Source organism: Meleagris gallopavo, chromosome 7, assembly GCF_000146605.3.
Source record: "Meleagris gallopavo isolate NT-WF06-2002-E0010 breed Aviagen turkey brand Nicholas breeding stock chromosome 7, Turkey_5.1, whole genome shotgun sequence".
Taxonomy (NCBI): Eukaryota; Metazoa; Chordata; class Aves; order Galliformes; family Phasianidae; genus Meleagris; species Meleagris gallopavo.
The window spans coordinates 28009332-28032015 of NC_015017.2; the positions used below are offsets into that span (position 1 = coordinate 28009332).

At 37.9% G+C, this 22684-nt stretch overlaps 1 protein-coding gene across 1 annotated transcript in view; it reads right to left on the minus strand.

Moving 5' to 3' along the window:
• The window catches only part of LOC104911810 (contactin-associated protein-like 5), a 40759-nt gene that overhangs the window by 16532 nt on the left and 1543 nt on the right, over positions 1 to 22684 (minus strand). Inside the window, exons 2-6 of the mRNA XM_031554311.1 lie at positions 15930 to 16057; positions 15592 to 15762; positions 13328 to 13546; positions 6320 to 6559; positions 4615 to 4839 (exon numbers count right to left, since the gene is read on the minus strand). Coding sequence (XP_031410171.1) covers positions 4615 to 4839; positions 6320 to 6559; positions 13328 to 13546; positions 15592 to 15762; positions 15930 to 16057 — 983 coding nt within the window. The remainder of the gene's footprint in view (positions 1 to 4614; positions 4840 to 6319; positions 6560 to 13327; positions 13547 to 15591; positions 15763 to 15929; positions 16058 to 22684) is intronic.

Genomic DNA, 22684 nt, shown 5'->3' on the forward strand with positions numbered 1-22684 from the left:
TTTTTTGGAAGAGTGTTAATTCATGCTACATCTATTATAGCTTTAGGTTCATTTTCCTATTTACTTTAAGCATCGGTTGACTTCAAGAGCTTTTAGGAAAGGTCGCTAAAGTTGATCTAGGCCCTGCTTCTATATGCTGCATATCTCAGACCTCACTGAATAACTTCACAAGATGTTTTCATTTTTACTTTTGCCTGTAATGTGCTTTTTTCTTGCCTTTAATCTTTCCTACACAATTTCAGAGACTTGCTTTCCAAAATAGAGAACAGAGCTCACTCAAATGCCAATAGGTCCTGAGTAGAAGGATGGAGATAGAAAAAAAGGACTCAAACCGTTTAGATACTTAGGAGGTCAGATAATAAATTCAGATAAATTTTCAATCACTCTAAGATAGTTTGAGATTCTATCTCTTTTCTTTGATGATAACTATCTGCTCCTTCTCTAGGTTTGGAGTCAGAGAAATCCAGCCGTGCTGAGAGTGGAGAATGCATAGAGAAGCATTTTCTAGACAACATACTTCATCATATTCATGTTGCGTTTGATTACTTGCAGGGGGAAGGAAGAATGCAGAAGGGAGAGGCAATTTCCATCCTAACATATCCCCCTCCCCACCCCCAGCAATTACTATCTTTAGGTATCAAGCTGAGTGCATTATAATTCTAAGTTATTGGTAATTTACTGAAATCATGTAAATTAGCCAAAATGCGCAGTGAAAATTCAGCCTGAGAAAGACAGAAAGAAAATTCTTCGCAGTAGCTTCCCGTGATGTGAATAACTTCTGTGGACTGACACACTGAAAAGGCTAATTAGAGCTGTTTAGCCATTTTCTGTAGCTCGGTAATGGGCACTATTATTTGAAAGTTCTACAGCACTGTTATTGCAATTACTCCAGCACTGTTAATCTTTTGGATGGGGGAATCAATGCAGCAGTTACAGCAAGCAAGCAGGCTCTGCTCCCCTAAAATAGGCCCAGTACCCAGCAGAGATGATCTCCAAGTGGTGACCGCCTGTGTTTGCATAACATAGTGCCCTTCTATAGTGTTGGTACTGCTGAGAGCTATTTATAAATGGCCTGGACTTTCACTGGTCATTACTTTGACAACCCTGGAGGGTAAACCCACCACAGCGATTCTGCTGCACCACAGCTCTGTCCACAGTCACAATATAATCAAGTTATTCAGATGCTTCTCAAGTGTGAAAGATCTCAAAGCACGTGACCTTGTGGCACTACTCACAAGAGAGTGCAGCTTTGTGAAGTATAAATATATTTCTTCCCACTAATTAATTAAACGAGATTCCTCGCTATTTGATTCTAATCTTTTGATTAATCAGTGTTAAAAATATAGATGTTCAAGGGCATAAATCCTCTGAAAAAAATGCTAGAAGAAGTCCCCTTCAAAATGGCTGTAAGTTAATAATATGTAAGTATACAACATATATTCATTTATACATACGTATAATTTAAAAATCCATGGATATAACAGATAGAACCGGAGAGAAGACAATGTTATTGAGCACATTTTCAAAGGAGCACGCATGATTTAGAAGACCAAAAACTGACTAATGACAGAAAGAATCTCTACTGAGTCATCTTTAAAAACATCGACTTTTTAAAACTTGCCCATAAGATTTCATGGTATGAATTGTTCAGATGAGACAAGAACAATACTGTGATGTAGATACATTTCTGTATCTGATACATTATCGCTTATATAAATATTAGTTTCCAGGTGCTACAGAGCATCTAATTTTGGAGAAAGAGGTCATCTGTGTAGAATGGTAGTTTGTAAACTGACAGATGATAGTACCCAACATCAGTTGTACCTTTACCTCCTTCTGAGCACCTGACTTCTACGACACCGAGACACTGGTAGGGCTTTCTGCCTGACTGACAAAGCACCGCATGCATAAAGCATTGACCAAGAATGAGGATATTTTATTTCCATTCCTAAATCTGAAACTGACCTAGCGGATAGTTCTAAGTGAATCATTTTACAACCATAATTCTGGTGTCTCAATCAATATGTACTGTAAGTTCTAATGATATGACCTCCTTTACAGACTGACACTGGAAACTGCCTTGGGGTTAAATGTGATTATTTATTAATTTTACTGAAGCAATTGATTTTATAGGGAATATTTCACACCTGACTATACAAGCTGTCTACACAAGTTCATTTTCACACAAGCCCCTTTCGATACTGTCCAAACATAACCAACCCTCACAGTTAATTTTACTTCTTTTATGTTAATAATTTAACATGAGAAGCTTGAAATACCAGGCATGTTTTTCTTATTGTTATTTTTATTAACTACTAATTTGTGGTTCTTTTATGGATAATAGAAAAGGGAACTAACAGGACGTCTCAGTAGTAGCTTAAAAATACTTTAAAATGTTAGCTTGTGAAGCATCAAAATATATACATAGACATATAGTTTCTTAACAAGTAGAAAGTGTCTTAGGATTATGGTAAAGAACACTACTACTCGTATTTTGAATCAGAATGTCTATTTCATCAGGAGAGTAACATTTATGTAATTATCAGTTATCCAGTACAGGCCCACCTAGGTCCAACTATACACTGCCAAGCTCAGCAAATACCTTGAAAATGAGCCAATAAGAGAGAGGGAATTGCACTCACTTTTAATGCTACAAAGGACATTATTATTCATAGTCTAGTAACTTTATGGCAAGCATAAACCTCTTGGAGGAAGGAAGAGTAACATATCTTAACATTATTTTCACTGGAATAATTTAAATTCCAACATGACTGAAAAATAAGAGGATATAGGATTTTTTAAAAAATTCCTAAATTAGTGACAAAATGCAGAGAATATACGTGACTAAAATGACTATCTTGACAGAAAGTCACAGAAGCAGCCACAGAACAACTCTGAAAGAGACTTTCAGGACATAACCAAGGTCACCTAGTTATCCTAATAATTCTTTGAGCACAGTGCTATATTTTATAGTTCAGGATTTTGGAACCTAACTGCTCACCAACCCTTTAAACTAATGTTATCTTCATTTTACAAGTGATTAGAGAGAGGGACAGAGATGAGAAAGGCACCGCTGTCAAAACTGACTCTTGATTCTGAGCGTGCTAAGAGCTGCTCCACCTAATTTAAGGAAGTGCTGAGAATCTGCATCTCCTTCTGAACCAAAGAGGAGATCTGCAAATGGTGCAGCTGCCAGAATGCAAGACTTACTGTAAAATCTATGTAAAATCTTGATCTTGCTGAGCTGTTAAGAGAGATCTCAGTGTTCTGATCCCAGCTCCTTTCCCAACCACCATCAGGAAGTTCCAAACTCCAGAACAGAGTCCTCACAACCAATTGCAGTTGGTAGTATTTCATAATAAACTGCAATTGGCTCATGTTTCTACGGTTATTTTACACTATGTTACAGTGATCTGAACGGATATTACTTTTTCATTCTCTTTAAGGCTATTTTTGATTGCCTGATTGGAATAAAGAGACCTGAGTGTAACTGACAAGTAGATTCCAAGGTTTCACCTCAGCAGGGACTAACCTCTCCAACTGTGAATCTACACACTGGGATATTCATATATCTAAGAATCATGAACATTGACGCTTGCCTCTGAGAGTGAAGCGGGAGATGGGTCCAGGACATTTGGATGCTCGTTCCACACCAGCTCAAGTACTGAGCGTGTTACATAACCAGGAGATAAGCTACAGCAAAGTCCATACAGAGAATAAAAGGTGTTTGTTTTTTTTTTCCCCTTTACACTTTAAGCTGATGGTACTTAAGAGACCAGCTATTATGGAATTTGTGAAGTTTCATTGTGGACTGGGTCATTCAGTCAAATGTGCATATTCAAGCACATAGCATAAACTTTCTATTTCTGCCACTGGTTGGTGACTCATCAATAAGCTTACTCATCATTTCCACTGCTCCAGTGCCTGATATCTCTTGAATAATTCAAACATCGTCCTTTGATTAGGATAATGTGTGGCTGGATTGAGTTTCCTGAATGCACTGTGAGAACTCGGGAGCCAGATTCATACCATACAATATGTAAGGTCTATGTCCTAAAATCTTCACATCTTTTTAGAAAGTCCCCATACCGTGTGCCTTTTAATAACTAATGTGTTATTACACATTATTACACCTTGTATTCTTGACTGCGAACCTAGAAGATCTAGACATTCTCTGGTTTTAATATCCACAGATACTGGCCATATTCCATTAAAACAATGCAGTAAAGAACAATAAACAAGGAAAGAAAGAATGGAAAAGATAAAATGATAATCTATTTCTGCACCAAGTGTTGTTGTACAGTCATGGAATTTCTTATTCCCTTATCTTGGAGATCTAATGGATCTCACTGTGGAATAAATAGCAAGGAATTGCCGTTGTACAGTCTTGCCAAATGGGAGTCAAAGCGCAATTTAAGCCCAAACAACATGATTATTCAAAGACCAATTAGGTAAGTGTAGCATCGAATGCCAAATAAAACGACATAAACAAGACTGATGGCTATTTGCATGAGCTGAATACCACAAAGCTGATAAAGTTGCAGATAGCATTCTCCTAAAAAAAAACCATGATTCACAGAGGTCTCACTATGGTAGCAGATCAAGAGTACTTACCATTCTTGGAGAGAATCACAGCCAAATATTCATGGAAGTAGGTGTTGACGTACAGCAGAAGGCTTGGAGCATGTGCCGTAAGAAAGCTAAATGCAATATTTTCCTTGGACATGATGGCATCCGCATAAATGGCAGAACTTGAAGTGCTTGCGTTTTTTGTAACAGGATAAGGTTCTTGGAAAATATAGGTAATAGAAGTGCCAGCTTCAAATAAAGCAGAAACCTCTGAAAGAATATATAAACAAAAGGAACAGTTTCAGCTACTGCATTTTCAGACATTTCAGACAGGTATGCACACAAACTGGCTGCCTCAGAAAGAGAATGCTGCAAAATGCTCTTGACCTGGCTGACATAACCATTCCTTGATTTGGACGAGCAGAAAGCCCTTCCTCACAGACTGTATGTTTGACACAGAGAAGGGCGATATATACCAGCAGGCATATATATTCAACTACTATAGTGCTTGAATCATTGCTCTACAAACAGCCCAGAAAGTTTGTTAGTCAAATAAATTGTTAGTTTTATCATCTTCTGACAGTTAATTTGTTAGGCAATACTCTCTATCTTCCCCCCACAGAAAATACAACAACATAATTGTCCTTTCCGGTCTTCTTTTTAAGCAAAATAATCATTAAAGCAACACATGAATTCAAAGAAAGTCACTGAGGGAGAGCAGCAGCTCCAAGAGAAACACCTGTCATTAGATGCTCAGAACACAAGAACTCACATTGTGTTTTCATGACGCACAACATAATTTGGTCACAAAACACATGCAAGTGACAACAGCTGTTTTTCAGTAAAGCAGATCTACCTCTACAGCAGCATCTCCTAACAGGATACTACACGGTAATTTGCTATGCCTCTCATGACATTGGTGTCAAATCTTCAGCTCATGGAAGTGGGCACAGCTCCATGGACTTCGGTATAACTAAGCCAATTTACACTAGCAGATGATGTGATCCACTTAGTCAACCTGTCACACTTGTAAGGAGGGACAGTCATGGAAATTGAAATACTAGTGTTGCAATTTACTGCTATTAAGCAGAGATTTTGGTAGTTTCTTCTTCTCCAAGAGCATGCTACCAAAATTGGACGCTCTTTATTTGCCCCACTCCTTTTTCAAGCGTTGGCAATGTCTCCTAAAAGCCAGCAAACAGGTTCAGTGTAGACATGATCCTCAGAAAGTGAACCATACAAATCAGTTTCTTTCCTGAACTGGATTTATTTTTGATAACTCTTCTCATGGCCATGTTAAGATGGGTTAAGACAAGGATCATGACAAACATAAAAAGACTCCCCCTTTTTGTCACACCATTGCTTAGATCTCTGTAAAGATCTTATCATTTTCTTAAGGCGGACAAAACCAGATGAAGTTTAAAATCAAGCAAATGAAACATTCAGACACGGGCAGAGAACTGTCAGGGAAACTTTCAGCCCTGTTTGTAAACGTCTGGACCATGTTATATGCAACTGAATAGAGGAATTGTGATACTGCTGATAATTTAAATAACAGTAAAACTAGCACTATTTTAATTTTTGAATACTGAAGTCATTCAAGTCCACTTAACGTAAACACAATGCTCAAGGGAAAGCTCATATTAGAACATCCACTCGTAGCACGGTGGACAACAAGCTGATGTGGATGATATTGTGTTACAAACATTCAGAAACCAGTAAAGGCTTCAGATCAAAGATCTTTGCCTACCTTCTTTGCAGAAGGGCCCTTCATAGGCTGAGCTAGTGCAATCACAAGAATATCCATTGTACTTCTCCACACATTTTCCTCCATTATGGCACAGATTACCATAACTACTGCAGTGCCCCGGACATCCAGGTTTAACACCAGGAGTCATTTTAGCTCTTTCTTCAAGGTCAAGTTTCTGTCCATTTAAGTGCAGAGATCGAATGCATCCCAAAAAGCCCTTTTGTCTGGAAGCTGTTCCTCCTGAAACAGAGAAGAAAAAAATCAAATGCATTCATTGAACAGCCCGCAAAATAATCAAAGCCCTGAAGACACAAATACAGAGGTACAAACAGGAATCCATAGAACTTTAAAATATTACCTATTATGTATCAGTGCACATTGTAGCAAAAGATGGATGTATGGATAGCCCAGGAAACTAAGAATCTCTTCCTTTAAGAAAGGACTAAAGCTATGTGTAAGGGTCTAGTTGCCATTCTTTTCTGCCTTATCTACCACCCTGTTAGGTATTTAAAATGCAAATTCATTTGGTAAAAAGTTTCTTTATCATATGCCTGCATAACATCTAATACATGAGAAATCCCAAACTTTTTTTTTATTTCTTGCCATGTACAAATAACACCCTAATCCCAACAGCAGATGAGTTACACATGCTGATGAGTCCAGATAGAATGGATGAATCGTGTTCAACACCAGGTTTGCTGGATAAAGGGAAACGACTTTAGAGACAGAATTTATGCATGACTGATCAACCCGATGTTGCATGTGAATGTTCGTTGTAGGCAAGAAATGTGAGTTTGGGATACAGTTGCAATTTATTACAACTGTGAAACACAACTGCATCTCCTCATGAAGAATAAAGATGTACGGATTTCAGCAAGAGCACAGTCTAGTTTCGACATGCTACATTCTTATCAACTCACTGCAATTGCTAACAATGAAAACAGTTTGCCTTAAGAGATGGTCTCTCACGAAGATTATAATTACTGATGATAGACTGTGAAAATATCAACACCTTTATTATTGCAGGCTTTGTTTGGTGGTTGCCAATGCTTTACTTCTGAATTCACTCCAATTTTGATTGCTACTATGAAATCCAACTCTGGCCAAAGAGTTAATAGCACTTGTAGTTCTGAAAGGCTAGTTTTGTTGGTGATGCACCAGTAACTAAGTAAAGAATATGAAAAGCTATCTTTCCAAATTCTTCTTCTATAGAAGTTTGTTCTATATCAAAATGCATGAGATAACAGATCTTTTGATGAGTCCTTGAAGAAGAGCATCTGTTCTCTCATAAATTGTTTAATTAAAGCCAGACTTCTGCGAATGATGAGAATGAAATAGCAGTCTGAAAAGCAATCTCACCAAAACCCTATTGTTCTGCCATATTATTCTGACATATTTTTCTATCTGTTACGCTAATAGCTGAAATACTGCATCTGAATTAGAATAACTAAAATCTAGATGTGTGTGCATGTGTGAGACAGATTTACTTTACACTAAGTTTATGGTACCTTTCACAGTGAAACAAATATGTTCACAATCTTCTTTAGCCGATTATTCTCTCCAGATGAACAAATGTTAGCTCACTTATTTTAAAGGCCCCCTGAAGATAACAACTGGGCCTTTTGCATTTGCTGCATTGTGCACACCTGACCCTTTTCTTTTGAGATTTTGTTTCAAAAAACCAAACACATCACACAAAATTTTTAGTAATGTTCCTTGTAAAAAGGAATATTATTTCCTTCTTTAAAGTTACTTGCTGCTCAGTTTTCTTTTGCACAGGAAATAACCACAGATATTATAAGGATAAATAACAGTGCACTATCCAAAAGGATGTCCCTCATTTTAAATGCTGAGAGTGACAGTCCATTGGTCCACTGAAAGGAAGGATTTTAGCCTTTCCGTTCAGATCGAGTCTTGTGCCAAACTGGCTACTGCTGCACATAGTTTGGTCAAGCTGACATAATATAGCCTGTAAACTTGTTTGGGATTTGCTCTCTGTACGGTGATTTTTTAAATTTAACTGAAGAAATATAAACAGATACAAGGATATCCAACCTGTTGCTGTGGATTATCAGTATGAAGCAGTTAAATTACAAATAATCTCTGAAAAAAAGTGAGAAGTGGGTTTCCAACTCCTTTAGACCGCTTTAACATTTCAACTTGTTTGATTTTAGGTAATCCTCAACATACTGCAATGAAAATTCATTTCTCCTTTCACTTTGCACGCACACAGCTATCTCAGAAGCTTTTCACATATGCAAAATGTGCCAGTGCTAGCCTTAAACAGACTGTTTTTATTCTAAATTATTTTAACAAGAGCAGTCAGAGAAAAAAAGCTTTCTAGATAAATACATGAGTGCCTTGAGAATTAACTGCGCAATAAATCAGTTAATTGTACATATTTTGTTGAATCTACTCTATGACTATGCATAACTATCTTCCTTTAACTGAGAGAAATTATAATTTAATATACTCAAACTGTATAGAATATAGTCTGACTTTCATAGGAAGTGATGGAATAAAAAAAAGAATTGTGAATTTGAACCTAGTCATATCGTGTTGCTATGGGTGAGAGGGAATTAAAAGAGAGAGATTAGATTTGTACTGTTCCATTTCAAGACCAGGTAAATCCAGAAAGGAAGAGCCCATTTTCTGTGGTTTATTTTGAATGACATGTGAAAGAAATCATTGTTGCAGTGGAATGATAGTAATGTCAGGCATTGATGATTTCTTGCACACGATAAGTGGCATGCTGACATGCTCAGCTGGAACAAATGCTTAGGTTCTGCTCTCCTAAGGGAGAACACATCCCAAAGACAGATATGCAGGGAAGATGCCAGCCTGGCAAAATACGAAGTAGTCAAGAACGCTGATTTAAGTCCATATCTGAGCAATGAACGATGTCAAGATAGACCTAGATGGAGAACAGATGGTATGAAAATAAGTGACGTCTGAATTCTAGCATTTCTGTGAAAACAGAGTAATATGAGTGTATGGATCTGAAACAGCTCTACCAATTCTTTCCTCCAATACTAATCTATGTAAGAGGCCTTGGGTAAACAAAAATCACAACATGAGTGCATCTTTTGTGCATCTTTCCAGGCAGTGTAAAATTGGTGTGAACTTCTCAACTTGCAGCGTTGTATAAGCTCTAAAATGGAAATATCTGTGGCTACATTAGCATGCACATAACGAGTTATGGCTACTTTGTGCAACTCAAGGCCTTTAAGTGAGCGAGGAAACTTTCTAGCAGGCAGCATTGTGAATCTAAGATATGCAATGTCAGTTCTACATCAGTAAGACATGAGTAGCATTCAGAGCTACACCATCAAATTGCAGCTTAAGAATATTAAACACACAATAGTTATGCGGAAGTACACAAAAGCAAGCTGAAAATTGATTTTTAGCCCAGCAGTGTCCCGGGCAGGTAGAAGTTGAAGAACAAGCACAACTCAAAATTAGCATAGACACAAATCAGTGAAATTCCTAGATTCAGCCTGTAGTCTCTAGGGATCTGAATTTCTCTGCTAAAGCAATCATGATGTAGCATCGCTGAACTCACTATCTGAGACTACTGAAGCTCACGTCTTTCAGTGTTCAGGACACATCTTTGCATTAACTCACAATCAGTATTTTCTCCATCCAGGACTGGACCATTGTTGTGATTTGAATTTTTTTTATTTAGTTTCTTTCTTACACACACGTGGTTTATTTTTATCTCTGAATCCAGTCTTTTTAAATTCCTTTTCCAAATTTAACAGAGAGAATATAATGTTCTCCCATAACTCACAAAAACTGGTAGCAAGGCAAATAAGAAACGGCATTACGATCTCCACTCAGTAAGACTAAAGTGTGAATTCAGCCCTTACTAGACATAAAAGAGCCTAACACACATAAAAAAAGAAATCTTTTTATGTGCTTAATTGTTGGAAAATCTTCAGCAAACCCTAAATCTCCCAAAATACCAAAGTCGGTCAATCTCAACATACACTTCCAAGGAAAGCCAGGCCTCCTTAACTCCAATCCTTAGGAAATATTTAAAGGCCAATTAACTTGCTCAGAACTTCAGTATCACCAAATCAGAAGTAAATGAAGCACACCTCCAAGGCTGCCTACAACTGACAGCTCTTTTAAGATTTCTGGAGAAGGCTTCTGTTCAACTTTCTTTACAATAAATCACAGAAAGTGTGAAAGTTGGCTTGTTCTTCAGTCCAACTTTAAAACAAAATAAAACCACCGTGAACACAAAACCCAAGAAGCAAAATCATTCAGTTATACATAATCTTAAGGGTATTTGATTCTTGGGTTAAGATGAAAAATCTGAGCAAAATGAACTGAACAATTTGGTCAGAAGACAGGTAAAAACACTTGATGAGGAATTAGCTTATCAAGATTAGCAGAACTCATTTAAATTTATATTAGATGCCTGTTGCCCTCATAGTCAGATTTTAAAAATACCCAAATTTATCTTACATGTGCGATCTACTGTATATGACTTCCCCAAATAAATAGAGACAAAACTGACACACGTATACTGTATATATGCTGATGGCTCTCAAGTAATGTGAAAATGACCATAGGTTGAATGCTACAGTGGGTCTCCGTTCAATCATCATCATAATGCTACATGATACTAATATAGTTCCTTCACTCAAAGGATCAATAAATCCTTCCAAAAGATAAATAAACTGAATTAATTCTTGACATTGAGCTTTATTTATGAGATTTACAAAGTGTATGAATTGATTCTGGAGAAGAATCAAGAAAAAAAAAGAGGTTATATCTTAATGAGTAGCTAACTCTACTATGGAAACAAGGAGATTAAAGTATATTTGGAACATTTTTAAGATAGCAAAACACGTCAGTTAGATTATTAATTAAGAATGTGCATACTAATTGTGGAAACTCCTTAATCACTCTCAGTATGCATAATGCTGCAGAAACAAATGTTCTTATGGGGAGTTGAGGGAGGGAGAGAAGAGTAATATTATGTATTGCTGCTTCTCTCCATTTAAATAAAATCAATGTTGTTTATGTATTATTTTTCAGACGGGATAAAATTCTGTTGCCATGGTTCAGGTATTAAATCAGTTGCTTTCTATTAGAGACTGGAATGAGACCTTCAGTAGAAACAAATGACTCCACATCTGTGCATTGTTGGACTTCTGCCACCTTTCCCTGAAGCACCTGGAGACAATGTTAGAATCAAAAGACTGTTCAGGTTTCCATCTCTTCAGTTCGTGCTTAGAAAAACTCAGATGGTTACAGACCGTTTTGACCTTCATTATGGCTTTCTGTGGTAGATTTAAGGGCCAACATTTAACTCTTAAAAGCATCAGTTTTTACTGAACCTTTTGTTCAGAGTTCAGTAAAAGTGTAGATGGATAACTGAATGCCATCAAATTACCGCACAGTGAGAAGTTTTCATCCCTCAGCTGAGAAGTAACTATGACCTAGAGTTTATTGTAAAGTCTTTTTTAATATTAAGTAAAATCAGGGAAAACAGGTTGGGATGGAAGTCACTGCTGGAAATCAACTAATCCAACCTCTTCTTCAAAACCCAGCTACATTCATTGTTAGATCATGTTTTGCTCAGGATCTTTTCCAAGAAAGTTTTGATAGTTTCTGAGATGGAGATCCCACAATCTCTCTGCTTCAGTGCTGTGCTGCTCTCACTGTGAAGATCATTATTTTCCTTCCTTTGCTGCAGCCGATGGGCTACATCTTTGTTCATTGGTCCAGTCTGTGGTCAGTCTTCACCTCTGCAAGGGCACACTTAACTACCAAGACCAACAGGACCTTTTTTGGACAGTGTCTACCCATCTCATCAATCCCCAGCTTGTTTGGATGAACGACACTGTTGCTCCAGGTACAGGGCTTTGCATTTGTCTTTGCTGATAAAAGTTTCTGCTGGCACATTTGTTGGCATCCTTAACTACCCCAGATTTCCATGATGCAATTCAATAATTACACCACCTTAAAGTCACTGTGAAGTTAGCTCAACTAATCTGTTCATTCTGCAGAGAAGAATGCTTATAGGCAGGTACTGCTTTCCAGATGAGAGATAGGAAGCAGCTAGGTCACAATCTGATAATGACATATGATAATACATTCACTTTTACTCCTTTACAAAGAAGTAGACCAAAATTTTGCAAAACTGTCCACACAATAAATACTCCTAAGTTTTCTGTTTGCAAACAGTACCTTGGCTAAATTTCTCCGGTGTTTCTAAGGTGTTTAGCTTTTAATCCTTACTGTTTCCAGACTTTGCCTCTCACTTGAAAGCAGAAACATTGCTCTGTGAGTCTTAATGGAAAATAAGTGAGTTCTTCAGCCAAGTTTTATCAGAGAACATTTGAATCAACTGCTATGAGGGAAAGCCATTGATGTAACTGTATATATATTTATTAACAAACTCTTTCCTTCTGTTCATAGCCCAGTAATGATTGCATGTGTACACTATAGCTAACTTAAATGCCTCAAAATCTTCTTAATTCAAAGGAGGTGGGGACACAGGTAAATTTCATTAAAACTAATTGGTAGATTGATACTTAGTATAGCATTTCAGTCAATTACGAGAATCTGTTTAAAGGAAAGAATTTGTAATTATCTGCGTGGCCCTGAATAAGAAACGGGTTACAACCCACTCCAATCACAGTGCGAACTACTCAGAAAAGTAGCGTTTGAATATTTAAAAAGAAGACCCTTTGCAATCCCACAGTAACCTACTTGTATGCAGGCCTTTTGCATTTCATCACGAAAGACGGATCACATTTCCTACAGTAAATTACACAGTCAGTAATGTAGAAGAGGAAAGAGTGAATTCTTTGGCAAGTGCTTAGCGTAGGTAGTAGTTTGGGTTTGCTTTATGTAGTTTGTGCTGGAGGGAAAGAGGAGGCAGTAGAATTAGTTCACCACACCCGAGCTCAGCTACACAATAGCAGCATTATCGAAGTACAAACATAGAAAAATTGCATACACCTGCCGAAGCTCTTAAATGGCTCGTACCTACAAATAATTGGCTGTTGAGCTGCAACCGAAAGTGCCCCTCTGCAGGTGCCTCCAGGACCTTCTTGGGGAGGTTGTCCACTTGGAGACTGGTTTGCTTGAGGTTCCGCTCTGCTCGGACATAGTGCCACTGATTGTCATTCAGGGGCATGGGAGACTGCACGGTTGCTTCTGTGGGACCATTTCCAACATCTATGGAGAAGGTGATCTCTTTGGGGGCTGGAGTAGACAGAGGCAAAGAGAAAGCGACGGTTTGAATTAAATAGTGCTTCTGACCTCAAGAAATCCTACATAAATATAGGGTTCATTAGTTTTTATAATTATTTACCTCCCACGTCTTACCCAGCAGCTTGTATGTAAATGTGAATCTGCAGCCTCACTGTTTGATCTCTTGTGACAATGCTTGGCTGCAGATATCCATCATTTATTTATTTATTTATTTATCTATTAACCAGAACAATCACGCTGCACCAGAAATTGTAATTTGTTCTCTTTTGGAAGTAAAGGTGTCAAATTCTGTACTAAAGTCACAAAAAGTATTTGAACAAATAATGCTAATATGGTGGAAAGGATGAAGGAGCTCTTTCTGACTAAATATTCAAAATACATGTACTTAAGAAGAACAAAATTTGGTTATGTACAGTAAGAGAGAACCTCAAGCATTTGTTTGCATGAATCAGCCTGACACAAGGAGCAAGGAGAAAGATTAAAAAATCACTAATTGGTGTCCAGAGATAGCAAGGATCCTAGAAACAGAGTGGTAACACGAAAAATAACAGTCATAAGAAGGAGTGTTATCTCACTCTGCTGCAAGCCACCTGAATGGGCGCCAGAACTCTTTAACATTCTTGCTCTATTATTTTTCCCTCTTCCTATAATGCTGAATATATCAGAAAGAATAAGAACCAGGTCCACAGACCGTACAACAATCAGAAGACTGAGGATTGAAAATTCATAAAAACCTGTTATTTCAAGCTCCACAGATTGGATAGGTCTGGTTTTGGAAGCCACTTCTTAGACACTTAAGTTAAGAAACACTCCATAGGGATAGACAAAGATCTATTCTGAGCTCCTGCATCTGCTAAAAGGCCATTTCCTTTCAAAGCAGCTGGTCTGTAGAGCTTCCTTGATACGAGGCCTTTAGGCTGCAAATTCCATCTGGCAGCAAGAAACACAGCATAAAACTACTAATGAGAAGTGTATGTTTAAGAGAAAAGTATTTCCCCAAACTTTTAACTCACTCATTTTTTGGGAAGCATGGGCTTAACACATACACTAAAGCTTTCACTAAACAATCCTTTTAGTAACTCATAGTATTTGTCATATTTGATACCAAAATGCCATTTTTCCTTCCGTATCCATGCAAATAAAATGCAGTACACCAAAGTACATCCAAATAGGACTTAGATGCGCAGTTAGCATTAAATCAAATGTCATTACCATGACATTTATCATTGGTTTGATGAATCAAAGGGCCTTAGGGCCCTGTTATATTAAATTTTATGTTGGGGTTATTGTAAGCATATTATAAAATGCATAGCACTCATTTTGTTTTTCCTAAGTTTGACAGAATTCGGAATACAGAAGTAACATTTCAGGTCAAAATCACAGTTCCCTTTTGCCACTAATAAAAACTTGAAGTAATCAGAACTGGAATGAGGTAAATCTACTTACTAAATACGTTCCTTACTCATCTCTTTTACACATTAAGCTGCAGTTGTACTGCAGTCACTTAATAGATTTTGAAGAATTGAAGACCCATTACGAATGACTGCTGCGAATGATTTACTCCATGCTAGCACCATGTTCTTCATACACTCTCATAGTACTGTACCTTACACATCAAATCCTCTGAAACATTGAGGTTGCATTGTACTGCATATATCGTTGACAAAGAAATAAATGCATTAAATATATATATTAAATATATGCATTAAATTTTTCATCTCTCAAATAAAAGTACAGTCTACGGTGTATCTACCAAGTAGTTTTTCCTCTAATGAGCTAAAATGGGGAAAAATCATATAAATGTATTCACTTCTCTGTTTAGGAAAGATGAAGTGAATCACAAAGTGATATGAACTGACCAAGGTTATACAGGGAAACTCTGACAGGAGGAGGTAAGTCTAGACCAATGAGTCTTTAAGTTTCATCCCCTCCAACCTCTTCCAACTGCCCCAAGACAGAAGAAAAAACGTCCTTCTCAGTTCTCTACTCCTGCCAAAATGGGAAACAAATTGTAATTTCTCCATCATGAAACTTACATCTTATTTCAACTCGTATGAAGTCTTTCATCCCAAGGTTTTCCAAGAATACCCCAGAGAGAGACGTAGTTTTGAAGAAGAAGGAGATGTCTGCACTGACCTCAGCATGGAAGGTGGGGAAGTGCAGGTAGGAAGCCTCTGTGTTGAAGGAAGCGGCGTTCCAGAACTGCCCTGTAAACACAATCCCCTTTCTCTATAGTTAATTGGCACAGGACAGCAGCTGTGAGCTGCATGTAGAAAGATGTCTTTCATCAGATAAATACGTTTAAAAAAACAAAATAAAACATAAAAATGGGAACATTCTGTACCTATGGAAATTGAGAACAGCTAGTACTCACTGTCTCCATAGCAACGCAAAGGACCGATTTTCCAAGCAGCCTCAGAATTTGATCTGTTTGTGTCAGTGATCACTATCTGAGTTACAGGCAAATGGTCTTTGAAAGCAAGGAGGCCGGTATCATTTGTCCTGGATTATAATAAACAAACAAAAAGAGACATTAAGCACAGATAGATGCCCAGCATTCCCCACAGAAGACAATATTTGAAAGATGCTTGCTTAAAATGTATTTGCAGATTTGCCTAGAAGACTTGTGACCAGCACCCATTGCTTAAGATACGTATGTGCACGGTTGCGCTCTTTGCTCATACACAGTGCTGACCCTGTGAAGATGCTGCATTTTGACATGTGATCTCTCTGGTATAAACTCTAGCTGTGTTTTAGCTGTGCAGAATGATGGTAAAGCAGAGGCAGAGTGCTGTCCTTCTGTATGATGGACATTAATGTAAAACAGATCCCTAGTGGGTTTCCTCAGCAGGATGAATTTGTTGTGATGTGATATAAGCTCAATATGCATTTCTGTTAAGTTAGCCAGAGACAGATAATGGCAATTTTGCTAGCTTTATGGTTTGTCCTAGCAGCAGGGGGACATGGGATACCAGCTGCAGCATGCTGTTAGCATGGGCAGCCAGACTATGTCCGATCCAGCTTCAGGACAGCTAGCGCACAATTGACTCAGCGCACTATGAAGGTGGTTGAATTGGCAGAGTGAGTACACACCTGTGAAACTTTTGTTCAGCAACTGAAACGATAAAGGCTGATTTACTGTAATGTCCAACAACAGCCTTTTGTTTGTATCACCAGTGTTTATTGCTAGCCGTAACCTACACATGGCTGTTAAAAAGGAAGAGGATGGGAAGATTATTTTCTGTTTAGTCTGAGAGTCCTGGGGAAACCAATGTCCTCAGAATGAAGCATGACATTTCATGGCAGCCCTCTGGTCCCTAAAATGATTCAGTAGTTTTGGCTCTGTGTACATATGAGCATTCATCCCACCCTTCTTTAAGAACTTCACCAAGTCCCTCAGGCATCCAAACCTGACCTTACCAGAGCCGAAATACCCTCTGGAGATATTTTTCTATCCATTGATCATAGAAAGACAAGTGCGATTATATCTCATCTCCACAGTGATGAGCTTTTCTTCTCTCAGCTCTTTTGCTCAGGCATGAAGTCTGCTGTGAATCTGGGCACATAGACCTGTCAGACCATTGAACCAGATCTCCGTAGTTTTGGAGAAAAAGGAACCCCAGCTCTGCAGATCTAAACAACCTGTATGCAGGATCTGCTCTCACCCACAAGCTCACAAGTCTAAGACTACACGGTGCACATGGGCACGACAACAGTGACCAGATACAAGATAACAGTAATTCCAAACTTACAGCCACTGCTCTTTTACACAATTAAGAAAGAAAGCGTAAGGAAATAGCTTTCCCTTCTTCAATGAAACCATTGCTGAGGAGTCTGACACCACAGGCAGGTTCCCAGACTAGCTTTATGTGGCTCAGAATGCCACCATCCACAAACATATCCCTCATGGTTCCAGCTGTGGGAAGAGATGGCATTTCAGCAAAGAAACAATAAAAATGAACAACACAGCTGTGCTGTGACACACAACCTCAGGTGTTTACTTTGCTAAGTACCCTATTCTGATTAATGTTACAAGAAATAGAAGGGGCATTTTCATCTCTTTGATAAAAGCTATAAATATTTCATTTGTTTTTCATTGTTTTTAACTGCATGCAGCGTGGTTAATTGTCTTGTAATTCCAAGGAGAAAAGGAAAGGTACTTTCTCTGAACTTAACATTTTTTCTTGCTTCAGGTGGTGTCTGACATCCAGTTAATTACGAAGTGCAGAAAGCTGAAACTCCCACTCTATCGAAGGCAGAGCAATGCATTCAATAAAGGTTAACACAGAAAGGTACCATGTATGAATCAAAAATACACAGTCTCTAAATCTCTCCACTAAGGTCTATCATAAACATTCCCATATAGCTTACTGCGTCAACCTTTGAAAGCTAATGCAAATGCTCTCAGCAGACTGTGAAACAGTTGTAACAAAAGCTGATCTGTATTTCTTAGGATGGTAATTAAATTACGTTTTTGAGTGCATGGAAGGAAGAAGAGTAGGCAGAATGAATGAAAGAAAGGCAGAAAGACACACAGAAAGAGCACATAAAATATGCAGTATACGTAGGTATAACTAAGCTGGCATTTACATTAAAAAATAAGAAGATATTTAAAACATTCATGGGATATTCCTGCAATTTATTTCAATTCAAAAAGTAATGTAAACTTTTGACTAGCAGTGATCTGTATTGCAGTAAAAATCGCTGTCTTCTTGCAGCTACTGCTGAAGATTCAAAAAAAAAAAATTGTGACATTTTAAAGATATCTATTCCACATCTCTGAGAACTGTATTGCTTATTAGATATTCCATTATATTGCATGAAGTTCTTTTATACCAAACTTTATGACTCAGAATTTTTGCTAGTTATATGCCAATGTTACTGAGAACTCCAGCAGCACAGCTCAACTGTGAGAAAGAAAAATATTCTATAACTAATAAAAATCATCACTTTTGTGGTAATGTCTTGGAAACTCAATCAAGTTCCTCTGGAAGCTCGAAAAGCACATTTTATGTATTTTACTCTCTCACACATGGAAAATAAGTCTTATGGAAGAATACATATTCTCATATAAGTAGACACTGAAATAAAGCCTATCAGAAACATTATAACCTTTAGAGAATGCTTTAATAATGGAAACAAAATATCTATTATTATTATTATCATTATTTCATGGTGAGTAATGAAGTTTCGGGCAAAATTCAGCACCTAGCACGTTTCAGCTAAAGAAGTCAAAAAAGAAATTTGAAGATACTATGAAGTGCCTTATGGGAGCTGCAGCTGGAGTGTCTTCATTCTCAGTCTTCTTTAAGGTAAACTTATTTCAAACTCAATTTCTTATGAAGTATCATGATTCCTTTCCTCTTTAAGTGGTGCATCATGGCAGCCTCTCAAACATAGCCTATTACATCTGAGAGAGGAGCAAGAGAGTTTAGTGTACCCGTACAATAATTTCCTGTAGGCACAACAAAAATTCCAGGGTTTGGACAAAAAAATTTGATTTTTGACTGAAGAGGGTGTGGGGATTCCCTTTAAACTACTTCAGGCTTCAAGGAAAAGGTTTTGTCATTGGATTAGAAAGCATCTGAAGGACAATATGCACACAAATTATTTTAAATAAAAACAAAATCTCATTAGGTTCATTATTTTTGTTTTTGTTCTCCAAGCTAGATTTTACATATGTGCATTTTAACACTTCACATACACTTAAAAATGCAAAGGACTACATCAGTAAGCTCTGAGAAGGGTTAATCAAATTTTCTTCATATAAAAAGTATATTCACTGCAAATGCAGCAATATCAAAAATGAGTGCAGCATCTGGATACATTCAATCATAGAACAGGTAGTCCTACTTGTAAACGATGAATAACTGTTTTGATAGTATTTTTCTTTTTCCTGCATGCTAATAAAAGGATACTTCAAAAGTTCCCATTCTGTGGTATCCTGACAGCATAAACTATCATAAATTGGTAACCTCAAAATAGCTGTTTCCCTTTTTTTTTTTTCCAAACAGATGGCAAAGCAGCGGTGCCACTAAATGTAATTTCTTCTTATACGACCCCCTGTTGGTATGTTATCTTTTTGTACAGTAATGAAAACTCTGGTGGGGTCTGAGCATCAGTAGCTCAGATATTCAGGACAGATTTTCATGAATAGAGTGCATTTGGGAAAAAGAATACTATCAGCAGCAGATGTCAATGAACAGGATTACGAATGGGCGAAAAAAACAGGTTTCCCTCAGAGCAAGGTTTGAATGTTGCGTGGGACAGATCATTAGTAATGCAAAGGAATAAATTTTAGTTACTATCTTGCTTATCTGATGCATCCAAAATGCTTTTTTGAATAAAATAACATAAAAGGCCATTAAATAAAGAACAGCAGCAGACATGAACATTCGTAACTGGTGAGGACAAAACGCAGTTGCTCCTGGAATTAGAAAAACAGGAATAGAGAGTTTGGTAATGATAATGATGAACTGATTCCTATCACCTCAAGGGGCCTGCTACAGTCATCTCTCCGCAGGCAGCTTTTCTACTTTGTTGACAAATGCAGCCATGAAGGCAGCTACCCAAGACAGCTTTATACAGGCTGGGTCATGTCTGTCAGGGTTTATTTATGAGCCTGTATGCAGTGTTCTGTGGAGCTGCCTACCTTGCTTCTGAGGCAGGGGAGTCAGCATGGGATAGTGGAAAAGCAAACAAAACCTCTCAAAACCAAGCTCATCAGCAGCTGAGTTTCTTTGTCCTGCTCTCCCCAGCCCTTCCAGTTTTAGCATCCCAGTTCTGGCACGGCTCTATACAAGTACAAAGCATGATGAATATGTGTTCTTTTGGAAATTGAAGACTCGAGGCTTAGTTTCCCAGTGAAGATGTCTGCTCTAGAAGGTGTAAGAGGAGAATATTTCTATACTAGTATACTATATATATTTCTACATAGGGAACTTCTGTAATTTGAAAATTAAGACGAGAAAATTAAGTAAAAGATGGCCAATCCATTGTTGGTCAAAATCAACAAGTGCCCACTCACCACACTCTTCTGAGATATCTGAACTTCCTGTACAAAAGACTTCCAGAGATACAATTCTTTCTGTACAAAGAAAAAAGCCCATAAAGTTCCCCCAATTCACTAGGTTTGCCAGTGAATGCAGTCGGCAAGAAATAGGTCTGGTTTGATGATTGCCTTCAGTCAAATGGTTGCATTTGAAGCAAAAATAGTCTCAGTGTCCAGAATCCAAAGAGGACTTCAGAACAGTAATGCGCCAACATGGCATAAAAGAGATTCCTCCCATTTAAATGAAAGGCTTAGTGAGCAGCAGGACTTTTATTGCCAAAGCAAGAGAATTTTGCTTGAGATGAAAGACAACGTGGGAAAGTTAAGGATCTAAAAGATCTCTGAAATGGACTGAAGATAGTGCAACCCTCCATGCTTTTCATAAATGTTTTATTTTTTAGATCAGTTTAACACCTTTCCCCAAGTAATGCCTGCACCAAGAACACACCTTCTTTTTGAAATAGTCCATAGCTTTTAGGAAGCTAGTCACTTTCAAGAGAAACACTTGAAGCAATGGCAAATCCATCTCACCTATACAGAACTTGTTTCAACAACTCACTATTCTCAGTGCTGGGAAGGGGATAGAGCAAAAGAAAATATTTTTTGGACTAGTTTTTACTTCATCTTGCAGCCACTGGATCTCAGTGAATTTTCCCATCCACTAGCAAGAGCTTTCAATAGTCAGGACTCTCTTTTTTGAATGTACGCATAAACAGAATGGTCACATTTAGCATCTTCAGAGATCCCTTACTTGGGGTCAGGGCGCCAGTTTGTGCCTCTGTTCCCCCAGCAGAGGTAGTCTCTCATTCTCTAGTAAAATACTATGACACTGCTCTAGTGTTCTGCAGTGACAGAATTAGCTGTCATCATACTGGAGTTTGGAAACAGTATGAAAAGACGTGAGGATCTCAGGTGGAAAAATGTACTTTTCACTAAAATGATTTAAATTAAAAAGGGAAAAAATGCAAAAGTCTTCCCCATATATAATGCAACTAATTACGTTCCCGTTCATCTGGCTGGCATAACTCCAGGGAGACTAACATAGAGCAGGAGATCGGAGTTAGCAGCTGGGCTCAGGTGTCATTTAAAAGTCAGCATGTCTAGAAGTGCATATTGTGTTCTGTCAAACACCTGGCTCAGGACTTCTTTCAGATTTGTTTTCTTGTTTTCTGTTTCTTTTGCTGCTCTGAGAAATTTGTAGGTTTTTCTGCACCAAGATAGTCTGAAGAAACAAAGTCTTCAGCCTTCTCAGCTTCGGAAGGATGCTTAAGACATTCTGGTGAATTTCTACCTCTGAGCAACCCTGAGCAGCCTGATTTATCTAAAAAGAGCTAAAATGATTTTCTGGTTTTCCACTCTGTAGCACTCATTTTATTTCATGCTAAGGCAAATAAATACAGCTACTACTTGTTCCTTCCAAGATAATGTATAGCAGGTTAAAGTCACAGTTCAGATCTCAGCAGGTTTCAGATTCAAATGCTCATTATATATCAGGGGGTCAGTGTTCAAGCAGAGCAACAGAAAAGTAATCTTGAAAAGGCATGAAATTTCTTATGTTTAGAAACTTTTTGTAAAGATCTTGGGATTTCTAGGTTTTAAACAAGCAACCTGCAACTTAAAATACCACCCAACAGATGACCAGACTTCTAACGGATTTAAGAAAGGAAAAAAAAGGAAACCCAAGAAAACACATCTGCACCCCAAAACAAACGGTAGTTTAGCTAAGGAAATATTTACGTGTGTCCTGATATCATCAAGAAATTAGGAAAGACAGGAAACTCTGTGAGCAATCAAGATAATGAACCATGACATGTAACATCCTTGTCTGTCATGGTTTTATATTTTTTTTGTTTTGGTTTGGTTCTCAGTATTCCGCATCAATACATCATGTAGTATACTGGGAGTTAAAGTGTTAATGCTCCAATTCCAGGCACCTATCCCTATACGTTACAGAAGTCATGGGATCTGCCCCTTCCGGGTGGGGCGGTCTCTTACTGCCTGGCAGTGGGTGCTGGAGGGTGCTTTTCCTGGCCGTTCCAAGCTTTTCAGGTTTGAATGGGTATCGGGAACTCTCTCTC